Source organism: Anabrus simplex, chromosome 1 (genome assembly GCF_040414725.1).
Source record: "Anabrus simplex isolate iqAnaSimp1 chromosome 1, ASM4041472v1, whole genome shotgun sequence".
Classification (NCBI taxonomy): Eukaryota; Metazoa; Arthropoda; class Insecta; order Orthoptera; family Tettigoniidae; genus Anabrus; species Anabrus simplex.
This window is the reverse complement of record NC_090265.1, coordinates 1519644260-1519668587: the sequence shown is the minus strand read 5'-3', so window position 1 is coordinate 1519668587 and position 24328 is coordinate 1519644260. Positions and strand designations below refer to the sequence as shown.

General features: G+C 38.6%; 1 protein-coding gene across 2 annotated transcripts in view; it reads right to left on the bottom strand.

Moving 5' to 3' along the window:
• The window catches only part of qin, an 870645-nt gene that overhangs the window by 92048 nt on the left and 754269 nt on the right, over positions 1–24328 (bottom strand). For both annotated transcript variants that reach the window (XM_067138014.2, XM_067138015.2), the window contains 2 exons: positions 24051–24194; positions 10518–10599 (listed from right to left, as the gene is read on the bottom strand). In XM_067138014.2, the coding sequence (XP_066994115.1) occupies positions 10518–10599; positions 24051–24194 (226 nt within the window). The remainder of the gene's footprint in view (positions 1–10517; positions 10600–24050; positions 24195–24328) is intronic.

Sequence of the window (24328 nt, the reverse complement as noted above, 5' to 3'; positions counted from 1 at the left end):
ATATCAATAGCTCCTAACTGGGGTAGTTCGGAAAACGTAAGCAATTGCAATTGTATCGGCGAGTTGAAAAGGGTACACATTCCAAAATCCTTACTTTTCAGGAGAAAGGAAAAACTGTTTTGTAGCTAAACGAAAGGTTAGATCAAAAAGTTTCTATTAGGCATTTATACATCACATTTCTACGTATTCAACTACAAAGTATGGAAATCATATTATGTACGGTTTTCAAGTTATACCATTTTTTATGTCAAGGAATATGTCCCTTTTTATACTCAACTTTGAGAAAGATCTAAGATCTTTGTAGAGGCAGATAATGTATAATAAATTCGCAATTTAAAGTCTATTAAGCAGTAACACCTTACTACACAAACATACGCCCAACCATAATTTCTTTTATAGTTACCGTATTCATTGTCATTCCGTGAGACAGCTGGAAATTGACTTATATTGATATCAACATTTCTTCAGCTTGCTTGTGTAATGGACGCTAAAAAAGAAATGGAAAAGCTTAAGAAAATATCAAAAGCTCCTAACTGGGGTAGTTCGGAAAACGTAAGCAATTGTAATTGAACCGGCGAGTTGAAAAGGGTACACATTCCAAAATCCTTACTTTTCAGGAGAAAGGAAAACCTGTTTTGTAGCTAAACGAAAGGTTAGATCAAAAAAGTTTCTATTAGGCATTTATACATCACATTTCTACGTATTCAACTACAAAGTATGGAAATCATATTACGTACGGTTTTCAAGTTATGCCACTTTTTATCTCGAGGAATATGTCCCCTTGTATACGGTAGGTACTCAATCTTTGTAGGGGCAGATAGTGTATAATAAACTCGCAATATCAAAGGTCTATTAAGCTGTAACATATTTTTACACAAAAATACGCCCAACCATCATTTCTTTTATAGTTATTCATTGTCATTCCGTCTCTTTAAAGTGTTTTACTTTACGAAGATGTCTAGCTTCCATAACCTCTGAATGGTGTACGGTACCGTATGTCTTCTATGTTTAAAATATCGTGAAGATCATCAACGTTATCGTCATTCTTTCAACGTGTGTTCAATGTTAAATGGATAAGTCGAATATTTTACAACGATTATATTACTGTCGACAATAAATACCACGAAAATAAACTGCTCGCTCGTTTCTTTTTTTCCGCTACACGCTGCTATACAACGCTTATACAAGGGTCCTGGACTGTATAAGCAATTCAGTGAATAACAATAACAGATGTATACACAGGAGGCTTATACACGGTTTATTAGTAACGAATTTCGCGTAAACGGTGTATAAACCTTGTATAAAAGTTATACACCGTTTATTAGTAAGACGGACAATATATAAACAAATCACTTCATATTGACTAAGGGACCAAAACATAACTGAGATACGTCCTCCAACCACGACGATTTAATCATTACATTGCCCGAGTCCAAATTAGCGGTTAATAGGTTACCTACAGACGTTCAAGATGAGGTTAGATATGAAGTCAAACGAAAGTTACTTTCTTCTTTCGATCAGAAACATACTGGTAAACCCAATAAAGAACAAGTCATCGATATATGCAATCTCAAAAAGAAAATTAAAGATAACGATTTAATAGTAACTAAGGCAGATAAAGGTAATGCCACTGTAGATATGAAGATAAGGACTATGTAAATAAAACACAGTCCTTTTTTACTAACAATAACTTTAATGTAGAAAAAAAATTTCACTAATAGAATACAAAGAGAACTGAAAGCTTTAATCAAGAGCCTTTTATTCTTGTTTAATGACCTAGAAAAACCAAAATTGGTCATCATGAAGCCCAAGTTACCTACGGCGAAAGTGTTACTGAAGATTCACAAGGCGGATGTCCCCATAAGGCCCGTTTATTAACTTCAGGAATAGTCCGACGCACAAAATATCCCAATATATTCACAATTTTCCTTAACACATTATTTCTTCCACGCTAACACATCAGTCAAAAATTTCCTGGAATTCTGCAATAGAATAGAAGATTTTACTTTACCAAAACATTACACACTTCACTCCTTTTGACATAGTCAATATATACGCGAATGTACCCGTCAACAAAACCATCAAAATAGTAAAAAATAACCTTTCCAAATTTAGCAAATTGACTGTAGGTGAGATAGATGAGTTTGTTCAGATCCTCAAGTTTACATTAAATAATAGTTTCTTCACTTTTAATAACATCATATACCAACAGAAGGGTACCGAGCTCGTTAGCTGCAGTCGCTTAAGTGCGGCCAGTATCCAGTATTCAGGAGATAGTGGGTTCAAACCCCACTGTCGGCAGCCCTGAAGATGGTTTTCTGTGGTTTCCCATTTTCACACCAGGCAAATGCTGACCCATCGTCGCCATAAGACCTATCTGTGTCGGTGCGACGTAAGAAAACAAAAAAAACAGAAGGGTCTTCCTATGGGGTCACCGGCTTCGGGAATCCTCGCTGATATTTACGTACATTTCCTTGATTACAGTCATATTATAGGCAAAATTAATGGTATCAAACATTGGACTCGCTACGTTGATGACACTTATTATCCTAGATTCTCATACTACTGATAGCAACACAGTTCTTGAATTAATAGCCTGGATCCGCACACAAAGTTTACAAGAGAATCTGAGAACAACAATTCCCTTAATTATCTTGATTTAACTATTACTCGTAATCAGAATAAAACCCTTTCTTTCAATATTTACAGAAAGCCTACTCACACAATCACACAATAAACACATTTCACCAGACTTCTCTACATCCACGGACGCAGAAGAAGATGGCTTATAATAGTATGATTTTCAGAGCTCTTAATGTTCCTTTATCCCGTAAGAATTTTACAAAGGAAATCAACACCATTTATACAATAGCCGAAGGTAATGAATGATTTCAGTAAAGCTTTCGTGAACAAAATTCTTAATAAATTTAAAAGTAAACCCAAGATCACCTTAGAAAAAGAATCTTCCCCTAAAGAAAAATTCACCACATTTACCTTTAATAATAATAATAATAATAATAATAATAATAATAATAATAATAATAATAATAATAATAATAATAATAATATATCCTATTTCAAACATCATTTTTTTTTTTTTTTAAGTTAAAAGTAGCTTTCAAGACCGTCACACCAATTCAAAAACATTTTTTAATTCTCATACTGGCAATAGCAACAAAAAATGTTCAAACTCTGGGATATACAAATTAAAATGCCAATCGTATCTTGCAACGTATGTTGGACAAACATTCAATATAAGATACTCCGAACACCTCAATGCCCTAAAGTACAACTGCTATTCAGCCATGAGAGAACATTGTAGAGAGAAAAATCACAAATACACAACAATTGACCAAGATTTAAAGATCTTACACTAAACTTAATATACTAGAGAATAATTATATAGAATGATATCGACCAATATAACAACCCCATGCACAACTTGAATGAAATCAATAAAAAGAAAAATATACTATTGGAAACCTTTATCCCGCTTATCTTTAAACAATTTACTAATAAAAATGAGTTTCACTACCGACATTCTAGAACAAGACCTGCCCTTCCTTCAATACCCTCCTCCCATGACTCACCTCGTACTGCCCCTTTGCCCCTCCCTCTCCACTCCCCCAACCAACCACATCGGCACAGATACACGGTAAGCCACACACAAGCTTAGTTGTCAATGTGACTTGAGACTGACAAGGTCATTTCCATTTTAGAAGATAACTTTTATTTACAAGTAAGTTAAATGAGTTTTCTTTTCTTACATTATTTTTAACTTGTTTTTCATCCACTTACAATTCCTTTTCTCATTACAGATGTTACACACGTTTTAATCCTTGGTATTGATGGTCTCACTACACTGCTTAGCACAGTGTTTTCATTTTTTAACAGTCAGCAAGTTTTGACAATCAAGAACGACCCGTCAGACGAGAGAACTTTGTTCCTCAATATGTTTTTAATTCATTAATCATGATCACTGTCATTTCACTTTATCAAGATTTTTAATTTGTTTGTATTATGTAATAATTTTGTTCTGCTACTGAAGATGGCCTTGAGAATAGGCTGAAACATGTATAGACTTTGTTCCATCTAACAGATGAGCTGATTTGTATTGATAAGGAGGATTTTATAAATATTTTTATTTGTAAAGTTCAGCATTCACAGGAGCAGAGTCTGTAGTTGCTTCCTTGGCAAGTATTATGTGAAACAGATTTTTGCTGGAACTTGAAGTGTTTACTCTTCCGATGTGCCTTTTTTCTGTGGCAGGAGATTGAACTGAAGACACCCCCATGTTGCTAACATCAAAACTAGTCCTACACAAAGAGCAATACCCTCTATAGTTATCACTTTCCACTCTCTGAAGCCAATTCCAGTCTTAATTTATTGTTCTGTCCAACCAGTAATCTTTGAAGTCTTTCCTCTTATTTTACTCATTGTCTCTGAAAAATAAGTGCAACACCAATGTAAGCAAATTTTTTAATAAGTTGCTTCACGTCGCACCAACACAGATAGGTCTTATGGCGACGAAGGGACAAGAAGGGGCTAGGAGTGGGAAGGAAGTAGCCCTGGCGTTAAATAAGGTACAACTCCATCATTTTCCTGGTGTGAAAATGGAAAACCACGGAAAACCATCTTCAGGGCTGCCGACAGTGGGGTTCAAATACTAGATACTGCTCGCACTTAAGGGACTACAGCTATCAAGGAAAAGGGAACGGAAACTGAAAACAGTATTAGTAGAAAAGGGGAAGTTAGTGGCTGCCTACAACACCAAGAGAGATGCTGGACGATGAGGGCGTCATGACCCGATGCCGGGTTATTAGAAAAAATCACAAGTTATTATTCTAATAACTGTAGTTACTACTGTACTATGTAAGTCTTACTTTTCAATAAGATCACTAAGTTATAATGCCAACCTAAACAATTATTCTTATTATCTGGACTTTCAGAGTGCAAATATGCAGGGTAGATTATAAAGAATATTTGTTCTGTTTTAAAAATAATTTTTCCAGTATATGGTTCAAAATTCCAGTATATTTCCAGTATTTCAATTACCTATATTAAATTCCAGTAAAATTCCAGTATTTCCAGTACAACAGACACCCTGCGATCTGAAGGTTGTGTGCATACAATTCGCATGGGAAGTGCTTCCTGAGAGTTAATTCTGTAAAATTGTCTAGAATCTCTTCGATAAGGTACATTCTGAACTGCAGATTAGTGTATTTTCCTCCATTCTTCCTGTGTATTATGAAGGAGCTGAACACCATGAGATCCAGTATATGTCTAAATATTTTCAGGTAGTATTTCTTCAGCCTTGTCCTTCTAGTGGCATACATAATATACAGTAGAACCTCGATACTTCAGAATCGGTTAATTCAAAATCCCACGTAATTCGAAGAAGCTCTCATTCCCGGAAACATGAGATACAGTTTTGCATGTTATTTAATTCGAAATTCGAAGTACATTGTCGGCCCCATTACCGAAATTCAGTCTTTTAATTCGAAACTGCCTTTACATTTTAAAACAATAGTATGTTACAGAGTAATTTCAACTCGAAATTTATCTGCGTTACAATAGAACGTGTGTTCCGGAACGTGGAGGGGTAGCTTTCCGCACTTACACTCACTTCGGTGGGTCTACAGTGCGCTTCATGATTGCCAAGTTGAATGAAATCGGAATTCTTTTGTATTCAACCTTTTAAGGAACGCCGTAATATCACGCAACAGGCAGTGTGCGGGAAAACAGAATGCGCGAACACTGGCGATGCCGACAGTTGACGAAAAAGCGTGGCTCATATAATAAATTCGTAGGCACCGAACAATACTGTCATTGCCGATGAAACTGCATTGTTTTATTTTAATGCGAGCCCAAACGGTCTTATGGTTTTAAAGGAGAAAGTGCCAGCTGGAGAATCGTACAAGGGTCGGGGGTAATGGTCATTGTAGTGCGTTGCAACTGCAATACACATGGAAGCGAGAAACTTTATCCCCTCGTCATAGAAAAGTTCGATAAGCTACAATGTTTTAAGCGCGTCGGGCACTTTCCATCCCAGTACAAAGCATCTAAAAATGCAAACAGTACAGATATCCAAAAAAATAATGCATTTGCACAGGGGAACCAGCATAATTTATCCTCGTCTTTGAGTGGTGTGATTTTTTTTTTTCGTTGCGTGAGGTTATGTTCGTCAGTGATTTATCCAAGTGCATTATTTGAACATTGTAAATGCACCATGTTGGATACATTTCAGAAATAGCTTTTCCACGGCATTGGAAAGGTTTAAACTGTGAATCGACGTGATTGCATGTATTAATGGGTCTTAGAATACTTTGTGACGCGGCAAGTGTTTACATTTCTGAAGTACGAGAGAAGTGCCATGGCGGGAAATCGTACAAGGTTAGAGTCATAAGAAAGTTTGATTTTAAGGGCATCAGGTCCTTTCTGTGTAAATACAAGGCATCTAAAATGCATACAGTATAGTACTCCAATGAATAAAGCACTTGCACATGGGAGCCAGCATAGATTTCTCCTCGTCTTTGAATCGTGGTTTTTTTTTTTTTTTTTTTTCTCCCGTTCTTCCATCGCGTGAGGTTATATTTGCCAATGAGATATGCAAGTGCATTATTTGAATACTGTAAATGCACATATTTGGATAAATTTAGTAAATATTTCTTTTTTCATGGCATTTGAAAGGTTTAAACTGAATCAAGGTTAACTGCATGCAGTAACGGGCCTTAGAATATTTCGTAACGCGGCAAGGGTTGGTACTTCTGAATTGCGAATAGGCGGTTAATTCGAAATCACGTAATTCGAAGTCCGATTTTTGAGTCCCAACGACTTCGAATTAACGAGGTTTTACTGTATATTGATCGGATAGATCAACGCCCCCCATATCATCATTGTAATCAATGCATGCAATGCATGTTTCGTTCACCCTTTTCTATCCGAGACAGTGTTCATTTTGCTGCCATGGATGCTATACAGACTTCCCTCTTACCCCTCCAATAGAGAACCATCAACTTTTTCCTGTACAAAACTGAAACTTCCCCTTTCTTGAGATTCCGTTTCATAACTTCTTTTGGAAGTTTCTTTCTATTACTTCGTGCACACCAGTGGCAACTGTATTGAAGTTGTTATAATAATTGCTATAATAATTGTTTATGCTGAAATGATACCCCAGATTCAAAATGTTTTCAGCCAACATAAACACAATCTTGAAGGCTTTGAAATATCTACTCCGAAAACCTCTATGTTTTCATCTGGTATACCAGATCACGCTGGCAACCAAGAATGAGTTAGCTGGAAAATTTATAATGTCCAATAACGGACCATTTATATTGGTATTATACATTTACTCATTCAGGACAAATATTTCAGATTCCCTATGGGAATCAACATCCATATCATCTGATGGCCAAGCAGGCATCAATTTTTGATAATGAGACAAAGTCTCTTAGTGCATTGGCACTGCCGGTGGCTCTAGTTAGCCTACGCAGGGCCTCCACGGTATGCACTAGCCAGCGTATTGGTAGGTGTGCTAGGTACCAACTGATGAGCCCACCCTAGCACACGAGGGCTAAACGCTGGCAACCAAGAATGAGTTAGCTGGAAAATTTATAATGTCCAATAACGGACCATTTATATTGGTATTATACCAGATCATGTTACATACATACCCTGCTCTGGCCTTGCTTTGTTTCCATTTCTTCTTCTTCTTCTTCTTCTTCTTCTTCTTCTTCTTCTTCTTTTATGACCACATAGGATCACTTTAGTCAGTCCGTCGTTCAGGTCTCTTTGAAGGGATTGTTCGGGCTTTGCGGTCCTCCCAGTACTTCTTCAGACGCTCCGATCTTCGTGCCCTTTCCTCAGTTGAAAATGTGCGTGTTGTTGGTTTGTTTTGTGTAAGGGTAAAGCGGAGGTTTGTATTCTTGAGTTTTGTATTCAATTTTATCTTATTTTTGGTGTCTTCTGTTGTAAGGCCTATTTCCTTCAGATCCTCTCTTACTTCTCTGATCCATTTACATCCTGTTGTGGTATTTTTTGAGACGAGATTGTGTTGTACTAGTTGTTTCAGAAGTCTCGAGTCCTGCATCCTCATGATATGTCCAAAGAATCCCAGTCTCCTCTTACGCATAGTATCTGTAATGGGTTCTACCTCTTTGTACACGACTTTGTTAGGTATTAACCGCCACTGTCCATCTTTCTGATATTTTTTGTTGATACAGGTTCTTCCAATCCTCCTTTCAATTTTCTGAAGTCTGTCAGTCTTTGATTGTTTATTCAGGTAAAAGAGTGTTTCTGCTGCATATGTAGCTTCCGGTTTTATAACTGTGTTGTAGTGTTTTATTTTTGTATTTATTGATAGACATTTCTTTTTGTAGATATCCCATGTTAATTTTTGTGCTTTAGCTAATCTATTTGTTCTTACTTGGATTGAGATTTTTTCATTTAAGTTATGTGTTATTACTTCTCCAAGATATTTAAACTGAGTTACTATTTTGATTTTATTACCATTTATGGTGACTTCTTTTAGCTGTGTTGGTTTTTGGGGCATAATTTCTGTTTTTTCAAATGACATTTTGAGGCCAATTTTATTTGCAATGTTTTGAAGTTCTGATATCTGGGTTTTTGCTTCTTTTATGTCCACTGCTAGTAATGCTAAATCGTCAGCAAAACCCAGGCAATTTGTTTTGATTTTTCGGCCAATCTTTATTTTGGGGGGGAGATTTTCTAAACCATTCCCTCATTACCATTTCTAGAGCACAGTTAAATAATAGTGGTGAGAGCCCATCTCCCTGCCGTAGTCCAGTTTTAATTTCAAATGTGTCTGATGTTTCACCCCTAAACTTCACTTTTGACTTGGTATTGGTGAGAGTCAATTTTATCATGTTTATTAATTTGGGGTGTAGTCCAAGGTGTCTTAAAATTTTAAACAGAGATTCTCTATGGATGCAATCATAAGCTTTCTTGAAATCTACAAATGTTATCACCATATCTCTGTTTCTTCTCCTGTTATAGTCCATTATCAACTTAAGACTCATGATCTGATCAGGACAGCTCCTCCAGGGTCTGAAACCTCCTTGATATTCTCCTAGTTCTTTCTCAAGTTGTAAACTTATCCTATTAAGGATGATTATTGAAAATATTTTGTATGTTATGTCTAGGAGAGAGATTCCCCTGTAGTTATTAGGGTCGGTTTTGTCCCCTTTTTTGTGCAGAGGATGAATGAGGGCTGTTGTCCAGTGTTCTGGTAGTTCTTCTTTAATCCAGATAGAGACAAGTTGTTGATGGAGGGCAACTTTTGCTGAGGTTCCTGCATATTTCCAGATTTCCGCAAAGGTCTGATCTTCTCCTGGCGCTTTGTAGTTTTTTAATTTATTCAGAGCTTGGTAGACTTCCTTTATTGTGGGGGGATTGATGTTTTCTGGTGATGTTTTTATCGGGGTGTTGGTGTCCAAATGAAGGAGTTCTGTAGGTTCCTCACAATTTAAAAGCTTGTTGAAATGTTTAGCCAGAATTTCTGCATTGTCTTTATTGTTATGGGCCAGCTTACCATTTATTAAAAAAAAAAAAATTTTTTTTTTGGTGCACACTTTTCACCCTTGCTGCCCTTTCCATAACAAGAGGCTCTCATCAACTGACGCTTTGCCATCAGGGTATAAGCTTCTGAAAATTTTGCTGCCAGGTGGTCAAATACTGGCTTTTTTTAAAAGTAAATTTTGGGAGGAATTTGTCCACTATATGCCTCATTGTCACAGAAATTTAAAAATATGAGGAAGAAAATATAAAACAAGTGTGGCCAACAAGCAATTGAAAGGAAAATAATGTCCTAATTTAGGTTTCTGTACAATCTGCTGCAGGAGCAGTGTGCCCATAAGAACATTTATTTTGTCCTTATTTGTCGGGATCCAGTCTTGATCTTGATTTCTTCGTTTCATCTACTAAGGTGGGTTTTATGTGTGATTTTCTGCTGGGCACAGAGGTTTGACTGTTCAGCTATGTTCTGGCATATCTCATCATCAAATAATAATTCTAATATTTCGCTCAGCTTTGTTTTCCCTAAAGACTTTTCCTTTACACCATGATAGAATTTTGGATCAAAGCAGGACCTTTTTTGTCCATTTTCAGTCCAGGTTGACGAAGTTACAATGGTTGGAATATTATCATTATTATCATCACTACTGCTACTATCATAATCGCTACCTGAACCGAGGGGGGAAAAAACCTATTAGAATTGGCATATACCTCTGCCTTCCCAAATGAGCAAGCAACTTGTAGCCGTGGATCTGGCTGCATCGCCCACCACACAAGTTAATATTAGCTGAACAAGGTACCATAATATTTACAAAAGAAACCATGGTACATTAGTATGAGATAATGGAGTTCACTAGGAAGGATCCTCAAAATTGTTGTATCTAAATTTGAACTCGAATTTAATACTGCCATTTTTTGCCAAATGAAGAACACGTGCAAAATTTTTGTGTTTTTGGCAAAATAATGAGACATATGCACCTACTTACCGACATAAGGCTGCACAATATGAGGTTGAAATTTTGCATCATCCTGCATTTTCATTGACATCAACAGGAAATCCTTAATTAACTGCAGACATGAAAGAAAAAAGAAAGAAAGAAAGACAACATCAGATAAATGTGCTTTTATGAGAATATAAGGCCTGACAGACAAAATTATCATCCTAATCCTCAATGCTCTATTAGTATCGTATGTCACACTGAATCATTTCCACTTAGCCCAATGATATTTCTGTGATATATGATAAATTAACAGGCCTTGGGTTCCACTTTCCCCAATCATAGGGGCAAGTGTAAACGCTAACCAAGATTTATGTTCTGTGTTCTGGAATGGAAACCATTAAAATATGTCTGTATTATGATTCATCTGAACTTAGAGCATCTATTTCTGAACCAGTATATACAATGTTAATAAAATCAAATAGCAAATCAATGTACACTTGCAAATAGAATGTCAACTATATAAACATGTGGTTCCACTTACCCCGTTGTACCCTAATGTAAATGTGCCTCGTTGGATATATATACACACACGAGGGCTATTTTTTTTCAAGGTCCGATCGGTCGCGACAGTCAAACGCCCGCGAATATATGATGAACCGCTGCGCAGATGTGTTGCGCAACGTCTCTGAAATGACCGTTATGCGCCTCACCTCAGTCCCGTCAGTAGTGAACGTGCAGCGCGCTCGTAAACATGGCTACAACGATCGCTTCGCCCGCCAAGTGTGAAGTGCGCAGTGTAATTCGATTTCTTCAGGCTGAGGGGTGCAATGCAGCCGAAATTCATCGCCGAATAAGTCGTGTGTATGGTGAAACGTGCATGAGCGACAGCAAAGTGCGACAATGGTGCAGGAACTTTACAGCAGAGCGTACAGACGTCCATGATGCAGGCGGCCAGGGAAGGAAGCGTGTGTCAACCGATGATCTTGTTCAGCGTGTGGATCAGGCAATTCGAGAAAATCGTCGGTTCACAATTTCTGTGTTGAGTGCTTCGTTTCCTGAAATTTCCAGGTCAGCTCTCTACACAATTGTTAGTGAGACACTTCAGTACCGCAAACTTTGTGCGAGATGGGTTCCGAAGATGCTGTCTGACCGTCACAAAACACAGCAAATGGGCGCCACTTTAGCGTTTCTCCAGCGCTACCATGATGAAGGACCGGATTTTTTGAACAAAATTGTCACAGGGGATGAGACATGGGTTCATTTTGAAACGGAAGAAACAAAAGAGCAATCCAAACAGTGGATGCATTCGCACTTCCCGAGTAAGCCAAAGAAATTCAAGCGAACATTCTCCAACAGAAAGTGTATGGCTACTGTGTTCTGGGACCGGAAAAGAGTTCTGTTGGTGGAATTCATGGAATGTGGTTCCACCATCACTGCAGCCGCATACTGTGCGACTATTCAACGTCTACGATGGGCAATTCAGAATAAGCGGAGAGGGATGTTGTCATCAGGCATTGTCCTCCTCCATGACAATGCTCGGCCGCACATTGCAGCTGCCACCAAGAACGTTTCCAGTGGGACGTTTTCGATCACCCAGCATACAGTCCGGACCTGGCTCCATCAGATTTTCACCTCTTTGCTCACATGAAACGCTGGCTAGGAGGACAGCGTTTTGACACCGACGAGGTGCTGCAGACCGGCGTACAAAGATGGTTACAGGCGCAGGCGGCGACGTTCTATCAAGAGGGCATTGACAAGTTGGTACCACGCTACGACAAATGTCTCAATCTGCGAGGCGACTATGTTGAAAAATAGCTGTGATGTATCAGTAAGTATTACTAATAGAAAAGTGTCAAATTTGTACTGCTGTTTCATTTCGTGACCAATAGGACCATGAAAAAAAAAAAAGCCCTCATATATATATATATATATATTTTTTTTCTGGTGTGGCAATTTGGAAGATTTAAACTGTGAATCAATGTTAACTACATGCAGTAACAGGTCTTATAATATTTTGTGATGCGGCAAGGGTTGGCATATCTGAATTACGAGTTGGCGGTTAATTTGAAATCACACCATTCAGAGTTACATTTTTGTGTCCGTACAACTTCGAATTGAAGAGATTTTACTGTATCGCAAAACTAACAAACAAGTCTGCCGGTGTGTCTGTTTCAAGTGTTTACATTGCACGAAAAGAACTATCCACCACGGGTCGTGTTACTCTCCAAGTAAAAAGGGATTGCGTGTGAGAAGTGTTTTATACGTGGAGTGTGACAAATTTGTAAGTAATTTAGGAGAGGATTGCATTGATGCAACAAAGAATCTTCCGATCTGCAGCAAATCGAGCCTATTGCAAGTTCAGATTAATGAAATACCTGTCTCGTAAGAAGGCCTACTTGTTAATTTTCATAGCAAATACAGTAGAAGTCTGCTATAGCGAGTACAGTATACCGGGTGGTACAGCTGCCCCTATTCATGCAGTTTTATGCAACCCGCAGATTATAGTCGAACCTAAAAATATTGACCTTGACTACTCACTACAATGTCTGCTCTTACAACGCTTTCCATAATTCGTTTATTAGTGTCAAGCAAATCAGCATTAATGATAAAATACCGATTGATGGTAAAGAATCGTGAAATTATGTATCGCAGAAACGTCCTGTACAGAGAATATTATTGGTGAATGACTAGAAGTAGCAGCAACACAACAGCGCTAAACAGCAATCCGTGATAGCCGAGCTTGCTAAAAGTTAGAGGAGAGTACCGGTGTTCGTTAGTAGGCGGTTCGAGTCCTGTGTACGACGAATATTTTTATTGCATTGTTGATGTTCGTGAGAGTCGTGTTGTTGACGACAAATCTAAATCATGATCAGTTCTCATACTGCAGGTACTCAGCTATGTTTGTTTTTTAAGGACCTCTTAAAAGAGCTATTTGCAATAAAGTGAGATTGTACCGACAGCGGTGCGATGGGCTTATGCATGGCCATTCTATTAATGAAGCAAATGTTCAAAATGACCACCTGCTTCGTTAATGCACATCTGAGCACGGTGGAGGAGAGACATTCTTGCTTGCTGCAACATATGTGGTGGAATCTGCCTGCAGGCTTCCGTGTTGAGCCGCCGTAAATGATTCGGGCTCTCAGGCTCCTGCTCATAGACTCTTTCCTTTAAATAACCCCAGAGGAAAAAGTCTAGTGGAGTAAGGTCAGGTGATCTAGCCGGCCATGTGACCGGACCCCCTCGTCCAATCCATCGTCCAGGATATGTCCTATGCAAGTGGTTCCGTACTGCCAACGACCAGTGTGGGGGAGCTCCATCCTGCTGGAACCACATCTGTAACCGTGTCATAAGGGGCACATCCTCCAATAAGAGTGGGAGGTACTCACGAAGAAACTCGAGATAGCGTCGTCCCATGAGGTTTCCTTCAAAGAAATATGGTCCAATTATCTAGTCACCTAGTATCCCGCACCACACGTTGACGCCCCATTGTACCTGAAATCGAGCTCCCCCGATCCAGTGAGGATTTTCAACGCTCCAGTAATGGAAGTTGTGACGATTAACAGTTCCGTTGTTGTGAAATCTGGATTCATCACTAAAGAGAATGTCCATTAAGAAATTCGCATCAGCTTCAACTCTTTGTAATATCCATTGCGAAAATTCTATCCGTTTTGGAAAGTCATCTCCGTGAAGTTCCTGGTGCAGCTGTTGATGGAAAGGGTGGAATTTATGGCGGTGCAATATTCGCAGTACAGATACATGACTGATGTTCAGTTCATTTCCTATGGCCCGTGAGCTTGTGTGCGGGTTGTATGCAATTGCATTTTGAACAGCTTCGTCGTTATTTCCAGACGTCACTGGAGCATCCCGAACGGGGGGTAATGTATGAAATGACCTCGTTGCACGCTACCGTCTTTCAACACGTCGAAATGTATCTGCAGTTGGCAGCCTTCGTCCAGGAAGTCGTTTTTGATACAAGCGTCTGGCTTCCCGTGCATTTTGCCTTGCTTCTCCATAAAGTAGTACCATATTCACATAATCATCCCGTGAATACATAATGTTTGCTTTCGTGCTAACCGTACAGTACGTGCTCACACGTTGCTGCTAGGATTACGATATGCTGTTTCATGTGCCCTACGTATGAAGTGTAGACTGCTGTTAGTTGGTCTTCGAGTCGAACGTGCGCAGTTGCTTGGTTGAATGGGTGGGTCAGAATGTTGACAACACGTGCACTGCGCTTCATTCCCTGTAGTCGTTTGCCATATGGAAGTCGCATGTTATTATTCCTTTCGTATGTATGCTTTCTTTGTAAAGGTGGCAAATTACTTTTGAGACTTAAGAACGTTAAATATTTATTACGAATGGCCTTACAAGTATAATATAAAAATAAAATTGAAAAGCTCGTAACTTGATTCGAACTCTACATGCCTGCTAACATATCGTATGCTCGCTGCGAATGGTGCCATGTAGCCACTGCAGGCGACAAAGAATTGGTCTCGTAGCTCTGTGCTCATGGAATTACCTAGGCCAGGGATGGCGAACCTTTTCCAACTAGTGTGCCATTTTAAGTCTGGTTTATTATTCTCAACTGTTGACTGTGCCACTTGTTATTTTCCTTTAAGGAATGGCTACACCCTACAACCCCCCCCCCCGCGGCAACTTCCTTTCCAAATTCCCAATTATCCCATGCATGTCGTACTATCCAGTGAGACAGATAGAAACAGCTGCACTGATATTATTCCTTGGCGGAAAAGATGATACAAAAGAACTAGTTTGTTTTGTGTAATATTCGATATTTTATGACACGAACTCGCTTCTTTCTTCATTTGGCATGGAACAAACTTTTGAATGATTAGTCTCGAAATGGCGCTTTACATTAAATCTGAGGTATACAATTGTTTGCGAACACAGGCAACACTTCTTTCTGTCAGTCCGAATTCCCTTGTCCACTGCTCTTGAAAAATCCGGTCAGTACCTTTTTTTTAAGTTTCTGTTCTTTTCGGCACCGAAAACATGTTTGCGAGGTCCGTATACGAAACCACCAGAAAACGACACTGTTATCTCACTTGACTTTCGGACGTACCATATCAGTGTAGCTGTGTTGCCATATTGAACGTCCGGATGGAACTGGTATTTAGATTTTCGATATTTATTTCTTACACGTGGAACACTCTAAGATACGTATTGTCTGTAGTACAAAACGTATATAAAAACATTATGTTCATGTGGCGTGCCACCGAAATCGTGTTCGTGTGTCACCTAGCAACACGCGTGAGATAGGTTCGTCATCCCCGACCTAGGCTATCGCTTCGATACTGATCGTTGATGTTAAAAGTTCTGAACTCGAATGTGCAAAACACCATAGTGAACTAAAGAATCGCGTCTCTCTTACGCCCAGATAGTTGCAACCATTTTCTACGCGTTACTTGGTTGAATGAGTCCAGCGTTATGTTTCAGGTGGTATTCACAATCGGTGCGTATGTGGCGATATTTATGATACCTGTTTATAACTTCCGTAGAAGAATATCGGAGACTTCAGAAAGGTCTTCGTAAACGATGCCTAGGCGAATACGAAATGACATTAAAAAATGCATGACTCAAGAATGGTTGGAACCCTTCCTGCTTCAAGTAACCTATCAAGGTACGTCTTCCACACGTAATTCCGCGCAGCTATTTGCAACGTACAAGCGCCATCCTTGTAACTCTGTATTCACGAGGAGAGCGGAAGTTCCCGCTTCGACAAGTTACTGATGAGTTACAGCCTTATGGTCCCGTTTTATGCCTTTTTTGATCGCTCTAATGGTAGTAATTACATGGCGTAAGCTATCACATCTGCTGTACAGCATTTGCGTGCCACAGATTATAAACTACAGTGCAAAACACGTTTCTATCAATTTCGATGTGATGAGACTGTACAAAATGGTGGTGCATTGACATGTCTGTAATTGGTCTTACCCTATCACGTTTTCTATGATACCACGACCGCCCTTTCTATCAAAAGAAAATGGCCTCTTGGACCAATCAGGTGCGCAATTCTCTACCGACAGCTATAGGCGTGTTTATGGTTTGTACAGTATAGTAACATTTCGTAAAAATTAGTAGAGTATTGGACACCGCTCTACATAAAATGGTACAGTGTTTTTGAGATGGACCTCACTTACTGCCTCTTGTACCATTTTTCCATTATGCGGAGAAGTCTACATCGGGTTAAATGCACATAACATTGCTGTAAGGTGTTGCGCATGATGGGACTAAGAGGCATTTACGTCCTAGCTGGTTGCATATATTCGGGAAAAAATAGGGGCAGCTGTACCACCTGGTATAACGAGAACCCCATTATAACATCAGATTTTTTCCGTCCATTCAAAATTCCTATATTAAACTGTGTATTATCCTTTGGTTACTGCGAAAGCCTCATCACTGACGCACCCGTTATTACGAGTGATTGAGCGTGCACGATTTTTTCTGGTACCAATATTATTTTAAATATGCACCCAGCCATTATACTGCATGCGATCGATCATCTTTGCTATCGTTTCCTCGCCATGTCCACTAGCAAGCTCTCTTGTCGGCATCCAAAGGCGATGTCGGAGTCAGTTAGTAATACCCGTAGACTGCTGTTCCATAAAGAAAAATGGATATGAAAGAGAACATGCTTTCATAGTAAGTGCATAAATTACGTGTCTGATAGCATTTGTTAAATTTATATAGTATTCTCATTCAGTTCAACAAAATTTTATGTATTGATCATCTTTATAATATTTCATAAGTTTTCTTTACCTATTGATTTGGTGTATTAGGACACAATACTTCTTTGAATTGTAAAAACAAAAGACTTTGTTATGTTGTTTTATTCTTTGATCTGACCACTAATGAAGGGAATGGTTGAATTCCTGAAACACATTTGGTTGAATAAATAATTTTATTTCACTAATAAGTGTATTGACAAGGCTGATTCAAATATAACTATTTTAAATATTTCTGTACTACATTCAAACTAGTCAATACGGATCATATAATCATTTTAACCTATCATGGTTAAGTTTATCAACGACTATTATCGTGTAAATTTATAGCGAGAAGGTTATCACTTTTCTACTGGTGCTTTATATATGTTTTCATGGTATATAACGCAGTTACATTAGGTTAGCTGACGCTGTTCGAATAAGAAAGCTGAAGTGTTTGCCACAAAATGTGACCTTCGGTAAGGTATAGTTTTCTTGCTATGTGTTCTTGCGAGGTCTCTTGTCGGCAGTCGAAGGCGATGTTGGAGTAGATTGGTAATACCCATTTACTGCTAATCTCTAAAGAAAGAAGAGAACATGTTTTCATAACAAATACGTAAATAACGTGGTCTTTAATTTTAATGCTCTAGACTGAAAGTAAGTGAAGGAAAAGATAATGGCATGGAGAAGATCCAAGACTGAAGAAAGTAGAAAACATGCGAAGGCAAAGAAGACTGGCCAAGAAACTAGTGTAAGAAGAAAAGAGTAAAAGCTGGGCCTTAGTCACAAAGAAAATGAGAGATGATATGCAGGGCAGCAAGAAATTATTGTATGGTATCTTAAGAAAAAAAAAAAAAGATCAAGTAAACACCAGATTTGAGAAGGATGAAGACAGCATAATATTAACAAAGCCAGAAGAAATAACAGATGGAGAGAGATTTTCAGAAGTTGCTGAACATCAGAAATAAAGACAGTCATTCAATGGACCACCAGGAACGGTAATTAGTTGATGAAGAAATGCATAAAGAAATTACAATGAATGAAATTTAAATGGCAGTAAGAAAGATGAAGAATGGAAAAACTGCTGAAATAGATGAAATTTCAGTGGAGATGATAAAGGCAGCTGGAGCTGTAGGCCTGCAGTGGACATATCAAGTTCCCAGGATTGTCTGGGAGAATAAGGAGGTGCCTCAGGATTAATTTTCAAGAAAGGTGATAAGAAAGTATTGAAGAACTACAGGGGAATTACTCTGATATTCCATGTTGCTAAGATAATGGAAAGGATACTGGAAAGTAGTATAACGTTGAGTGCCGAAAATCAAATACAGGAAAATCAGTTTGGTTTCAGAAGGGGAAGGTCAACAATAGAGCCCATTTTCATTGTAAGACAACTAATGGAAAAGCAATAGGAGTATAGGAATGATATGGTGATTACATTCACTAACATTGAAAAGGCATATGACAGTGTCCCCAGGACTAAAGTTTGGAACAGTCTGGTGTAAAAAGGAATTCGACAGGGATTTAAAAAAATGATCATGGCAGCATACAACGAATGTTGTTGTTGCATGCAAACACAAGTTGGCAGGACAAGTTGGTTCAAAATCACCAATGGGCTGAGACAGGGAAGTGTTCCATCACCAATCTTGTTTACAATAGTAATGGATGACATCATAAAAACAGCAAAAGCAGCATATGGAGGAAGAGAAATGAACATGCTATTTCCAGATAATATTGTGATTTGGGGAGAAGACAACATGAAAGTTCAAGAATAGTTGGATGTAGTGAATGAGAAGATCAAAGAATGTGGATTGAAAATAAGTGTAGAAAAAAGTAAAACTCTTGTTATGACTAGAGAGGAGAAGGAAGGTAAATGTCAGATTAGACTTGCAGACAAGCCCCTGGAAGTAGTGGAGACGTTCAAATACCTGGGGAGTGAATTAATGGAGAATGCTCCACTGGATGCTGAAATTAGTAAGATGATTCAAGCTGGAAGCTGTTTCTATCATAGTGTAAGAAACATGTTATGTAGAGTTTGTGATTTTTAGCATTTGCGATAAATGCGAAATATGCCGAAACTTTGTCAGTGTATGTGCCTTCATCTTATATGACCCGTACGGGTGGTCTTTAGCGATTTTGAATACACGATAAAATGCAAAATTGGTTCAAAATGCGAAATTATACAATTTATGCGAAATAGATGCGAAACTCTCAGTTTTATACGAAATAAACATATATTTTTAAAAAGTATGCATTTTTCTTAAAAATAAGATATAAATGTTGTTATTTATTTCAGGAGAAATAATTATTACGGCGCCCACTGCGATCGTAAAGCGGTAACGTGCTTTGACGGACACTTCCGTTTTGGTGCACGGAACATCTATAAGTTCATTATCGCAGTTAGCTGGTCGGAGAGATTTATTTTCTTTGTTTCGCAGCCTAACCGATTCATGTGAGATGATACCTGAAGCTATTTTCTCTGTGTAAAAAGTAACTCTGAGCTGAAATACGGAAAATAAAAAGCACCTCATTTTGCCGCTCGTCGTAAACAATCATGGCGGCATCCAAGCGCGGCATGGATGAGTTTATTCGTAACTGGCTTGAAAATAGTGATGTTGAAAGTGGAAAAGATTCTCTGGAAAGTGAAAATTCTTCATCTTCAAATGACAGTGATGAAAGTGATTCCGAGATGATAGTGCCAATTGAAACTACGTGACAAAACCAGAATGCAACAAGAGAGAGTCAGAAGTCTACTTTTTTTTTTTTTTTTTTGCTTTACGTCGCACCGACACAGATAGGTCTTACGGCGATGATGGGACAGGAAAGGCCTAGGAATGGGAAGGAAGCGGCCGTGGCCTTAATTACAGTACAGTCGCAGCACTTGCCTAGTGTGAAAATGGGAAACCACGGAAAATCATCTTCAGGGCTGCCGACAGTGGGGTTCGAACCCACTATCTCCTGGATGAGCTCACAGCTGCGTGCTCCTAACCGCACGGCCAACTCACCCGTTGAGAAGTCTAGTAAAATGATACTTGGAATTATGATCTTGTTGACAATAATGTAACATCTAAACCAGTTTTTGAAATTCACTCTATAGTGAGGAGGGGGTTGGGTAATAATCCAAAAGAAATGGACTTAGGGAATGAATATCTAAACCCACAGTTCTGGGATCACTTTACTAAGGAAACCAATACCTATGCCTCTACATTTCTTGCTAATTTATCTGCTTCCCTTGAAACCAGTAATACTTACGAACAAAAACATTGGTTTCCTGTTACTATAGACGAGTTAAAAGCTCACTTTGCTTTGTGTATTCTTATGTAGCCTATGTGATTACTCAAATTTATGTTAAAGTGACGAAAAAATAAATAGTATGTAAGGGAATATTTCCTTTCACAAGTAATGGCAGGCCAAAGGGTTAAATCATTCAATGTGTGGAATTTCTTTCACTGGCCAAAGAGCACTGCAAAGACCAGTCAATCAAACAGCAAATACACTTTCAAGCACCACGTTCATTCTCTTTGTGTGTTGACCCTTGATCTTAGTCGGTTATTCTTGACATTGGTGTTGAGTAGTAGTTCCGTTTAAATGTACGGTAGCGATTTATTTTATTGTCTGTTAGTCATGGGTCGAAGAGAAGTGACGATCAAACAGCATGCCGAAAGTCAAAAATCGGGACATATTTATGTAAGGATACAGATGGCCTATATTGATGTGCTGACTCTGCAACCAAAACCTTGAAGAAGAAAAAATGTTTTGCAGGCTTTCCTTCGCCTTGGCAGCACTTCTGTGCATTTGGGCCTCTACGAACAGTGTCGATGTAGAGTTTTTTTTAGCAAGTACAACATAATTGTAACTGATAGGCGGTCTCAAATGAAGGAGGACACCTTTTAAATAATTGGCATGTTGTACTTAAATCATCATTGAAATTCCTCTTCCTTGTAGGTGTGTTGTACTGTGATAAATAAATACGTTCAGAATAGTATTTTTCACTTTGAAATTGTGTTTGTAAATTTGAAAATAAGCATATTCCTGTGTGTTCGTGAATACTTCTTGCAGTCTTATGTTGATGTTTGTCTTATTTTCCATAGTAAATTCAAAACTGCATGACGAGCAATGTGATTAAACAGCATGATTTTACTCCCAACTGTTGTGTGTGCAATTTAGCAAATTTTGCCTATTTTTAACCAATTTGCTACAAAATGCTAAATTTGAGAAGTTTAGATGCTACAAAACGCTAAATTTGAAAATCAAAACGCTAAATCACTGATTTTTAAATGCTATAAACCACGAACTCTAGTTATGGGACAAAGATGTGCCAATGGAAGCAAAGGAAGCTATGAACAAGATTTATTACATACCCATAACAAATCACAGATCAAAAACTTGGGCAATGACAAAGAAGGATGCGAGTCGAATGCAGGCAGCCGAAATGAAGTTCTTGAGGAGTATGATGCAGAAGAGTAAAAGAGACAAAATAAGGAATGAGTAAATCCGGGAAGAAATTGGAGCGGGAAAAATGAATGAAAGAATAGAGAAGAGCCAATTAAGATGGTTTGGGCATATAAAGCGAATCTGTGATGAAAGAATGCCAAAAGGTGATGGAAATGCAAATGTAAGGAAGGAGAGGTCATGGAAGACCATGACTGAGATGGAAGGACACAATCCAAAGCAGATTAGAGAAAAAAACCTGAACTGGGACACAGTGTTGGAGGAGGAGTGGTGAAAAGACCAAAGAAAGTGGAGAGGAACCATATTTGCCCCTACCCGGCTACAGCTGGATAATGGGAAATGAAGACTATGATGATGATGATGATGATTATGACTGAAATTAAGTAAAAATGTAATATTGGTACCCCCTCCCCATGGCACTACAGCCCTTAAAGGGCCTTGGCCTACCAAGCGACCGCTGCACAGCCTGAAGGCCTGCAGATTACGAGGTGTTGTGTGGTCAGCAGACGAATCCCCTCGGCCGTTATTCTTGGCTTTCTAGACCGGGGCCGCTATCTCACCGTCAGATAGCTCCTCAATTCTAATCACGTAGGCTGAGTGGACCTTGAACCAGCCCTCAAGTCCAGGTAAAAATCCCTGACCTGGCCGGGAATCGAACTCGGGGCCTCCGGGTAAGAGGCAAGCATGCTACCCCTACACCATGGGGCCGGCGTAATATCGGTACACCTCAAGATATGGAAGAGCGCATCACTGATTTCAGAGATTAGTTTATATTTTCTCGTGTCAGTTTACCTTTCGGAGAGGCTATTCCCATGTACATTTATACAGAGATGTTAACAATTCTCTACCGGCACTTGGATATGTTTTCATGATACATATAGTATGGTCAAGTTATATGATGCTGTTTGAATAAGAAGACAAATATTTGCCACAAAATGTCATTGATCATCGAACAGTACCATTTTCTCTTTATGTACACTTGCGAGCTCTATCATCGACATTCGAAGGCGATGTCGGAGTCGATTAGTAATACCCGTTGACTGCTGTACTCGAAAAGGAAATTCAAAATTAAAGAGGATAACATGTTTTCATAATAAACACGTAAATGACATGGCCGATAGCAGATGTAAACTCGTTAGACACAAAGGCTGAAACAAACGATCACTTAATATACTGAAATAAAGTAAGAATGTGGTTCTCCTGAAGATATGACAGAGTACATCACTGAAAAATGAAATGAAATGGTGTATGGCTTTTAGTGCCGGGAGTGTCCGAGGACATGTTCGGCTCGCCAGGTGCAGGTCTTTTGATTTGATGCCTGTAGACGACCTGCGCGTCGTGATGAGGATGAAATGATGACGAAGAACACACATACACCCAGCCCCCGTGCCAGTGAAATTAACCAACGATGGTTAAAACTCTCGACCCTGCCAGGAATCAAACCCGGGATCCATGTGAACAAAGGCCAGCACGCTAACCATTTAGCCATGGAGTCGGACAGTACATCATTGATTTCTGAGGATAGGTTAGTACGTCACTGATTTCAGAGGATAGTTTATATTTTGTTGCATCTAATTAAATTTTGGAATATTCCCATGTAAATTCATAGCAAGGTGGTTATAATTTCTCTACGTGCGCTTGAATTGTTTTTATGATTCATATACTGTTAGGCTAGGTGACGCTGTCTGAAGAAGAAAACTAAGCCTCTGGAGTGATAATATATTTTTTTCTGAATGAAATTAAACATATACTTTCACGTTGTATCAGATTTCGAAAAATAACAAACAAGTAAGCTGTAGTGTAGATGTGATTTGCGAAAATGCAAGTTTTGAACAATCTTTTATGAAAAATCGGATATAACGACAATTCGCTATAATGAGTAAATTTTTCGCTGTTATGAATTCTCGCTATAAGAGACTTCTACTGTATATTGTATAGCAGTGATAATGCATTTTTATCATCTCAAATGTGTTCAGGCAAAGTAGCTATAGTCATTATGTTCATATTTGCGTAAAGACCACGTGGAACTCAAGGAGTGATACGAAAGGTTTGTTTATGCCTATGTTACTCTTTCGCTGGAAGGAATTTTAGTTCATTTCATTTTTTCAAAATTATCTTTCCTATAATTAGGGTGCGGGGAATATTCTGCGACAGGGATTATTTGCGTAAATACGGTATATGATATTATAGCAAATGCAAGTACACTCTGTGCATAAGTGACTGGACAATGAAGAAATTTGCATCAAAATTTTTCAAAAATCAGTGATTTAACTATCGTGTGGAGTACCATTATTAAAATGGTCCCAGAGCTGTAATGGCTGAAAAAATTTCTCTCCCCCCACAGTACATTTCTTTCCTCTCAGTTTAGATCAGCAATGATTTTCTGGCATAAAATATAAAAACTTACCTCAACATTCTTCTCACATTCCACTGGCCTTATGACGACTTCATTAGGAGCTATGATGGCAGACACTTCAACTAAAACCTCATTATAATTGAGGAGGTCTAAAACTTTATAGCTCTGATATTTGTCGTCACTCCCCATTCCCTCCTGTAAAAAGAAAAATTCCAGAATTACATGATCCAATAGGATGCTTTACAAAATGCTGAAATAATGCATGCATTATTTCATACAAGACTACATAATTTCTAATTTTTAGTTCACTACCACAGATCACATTTCTA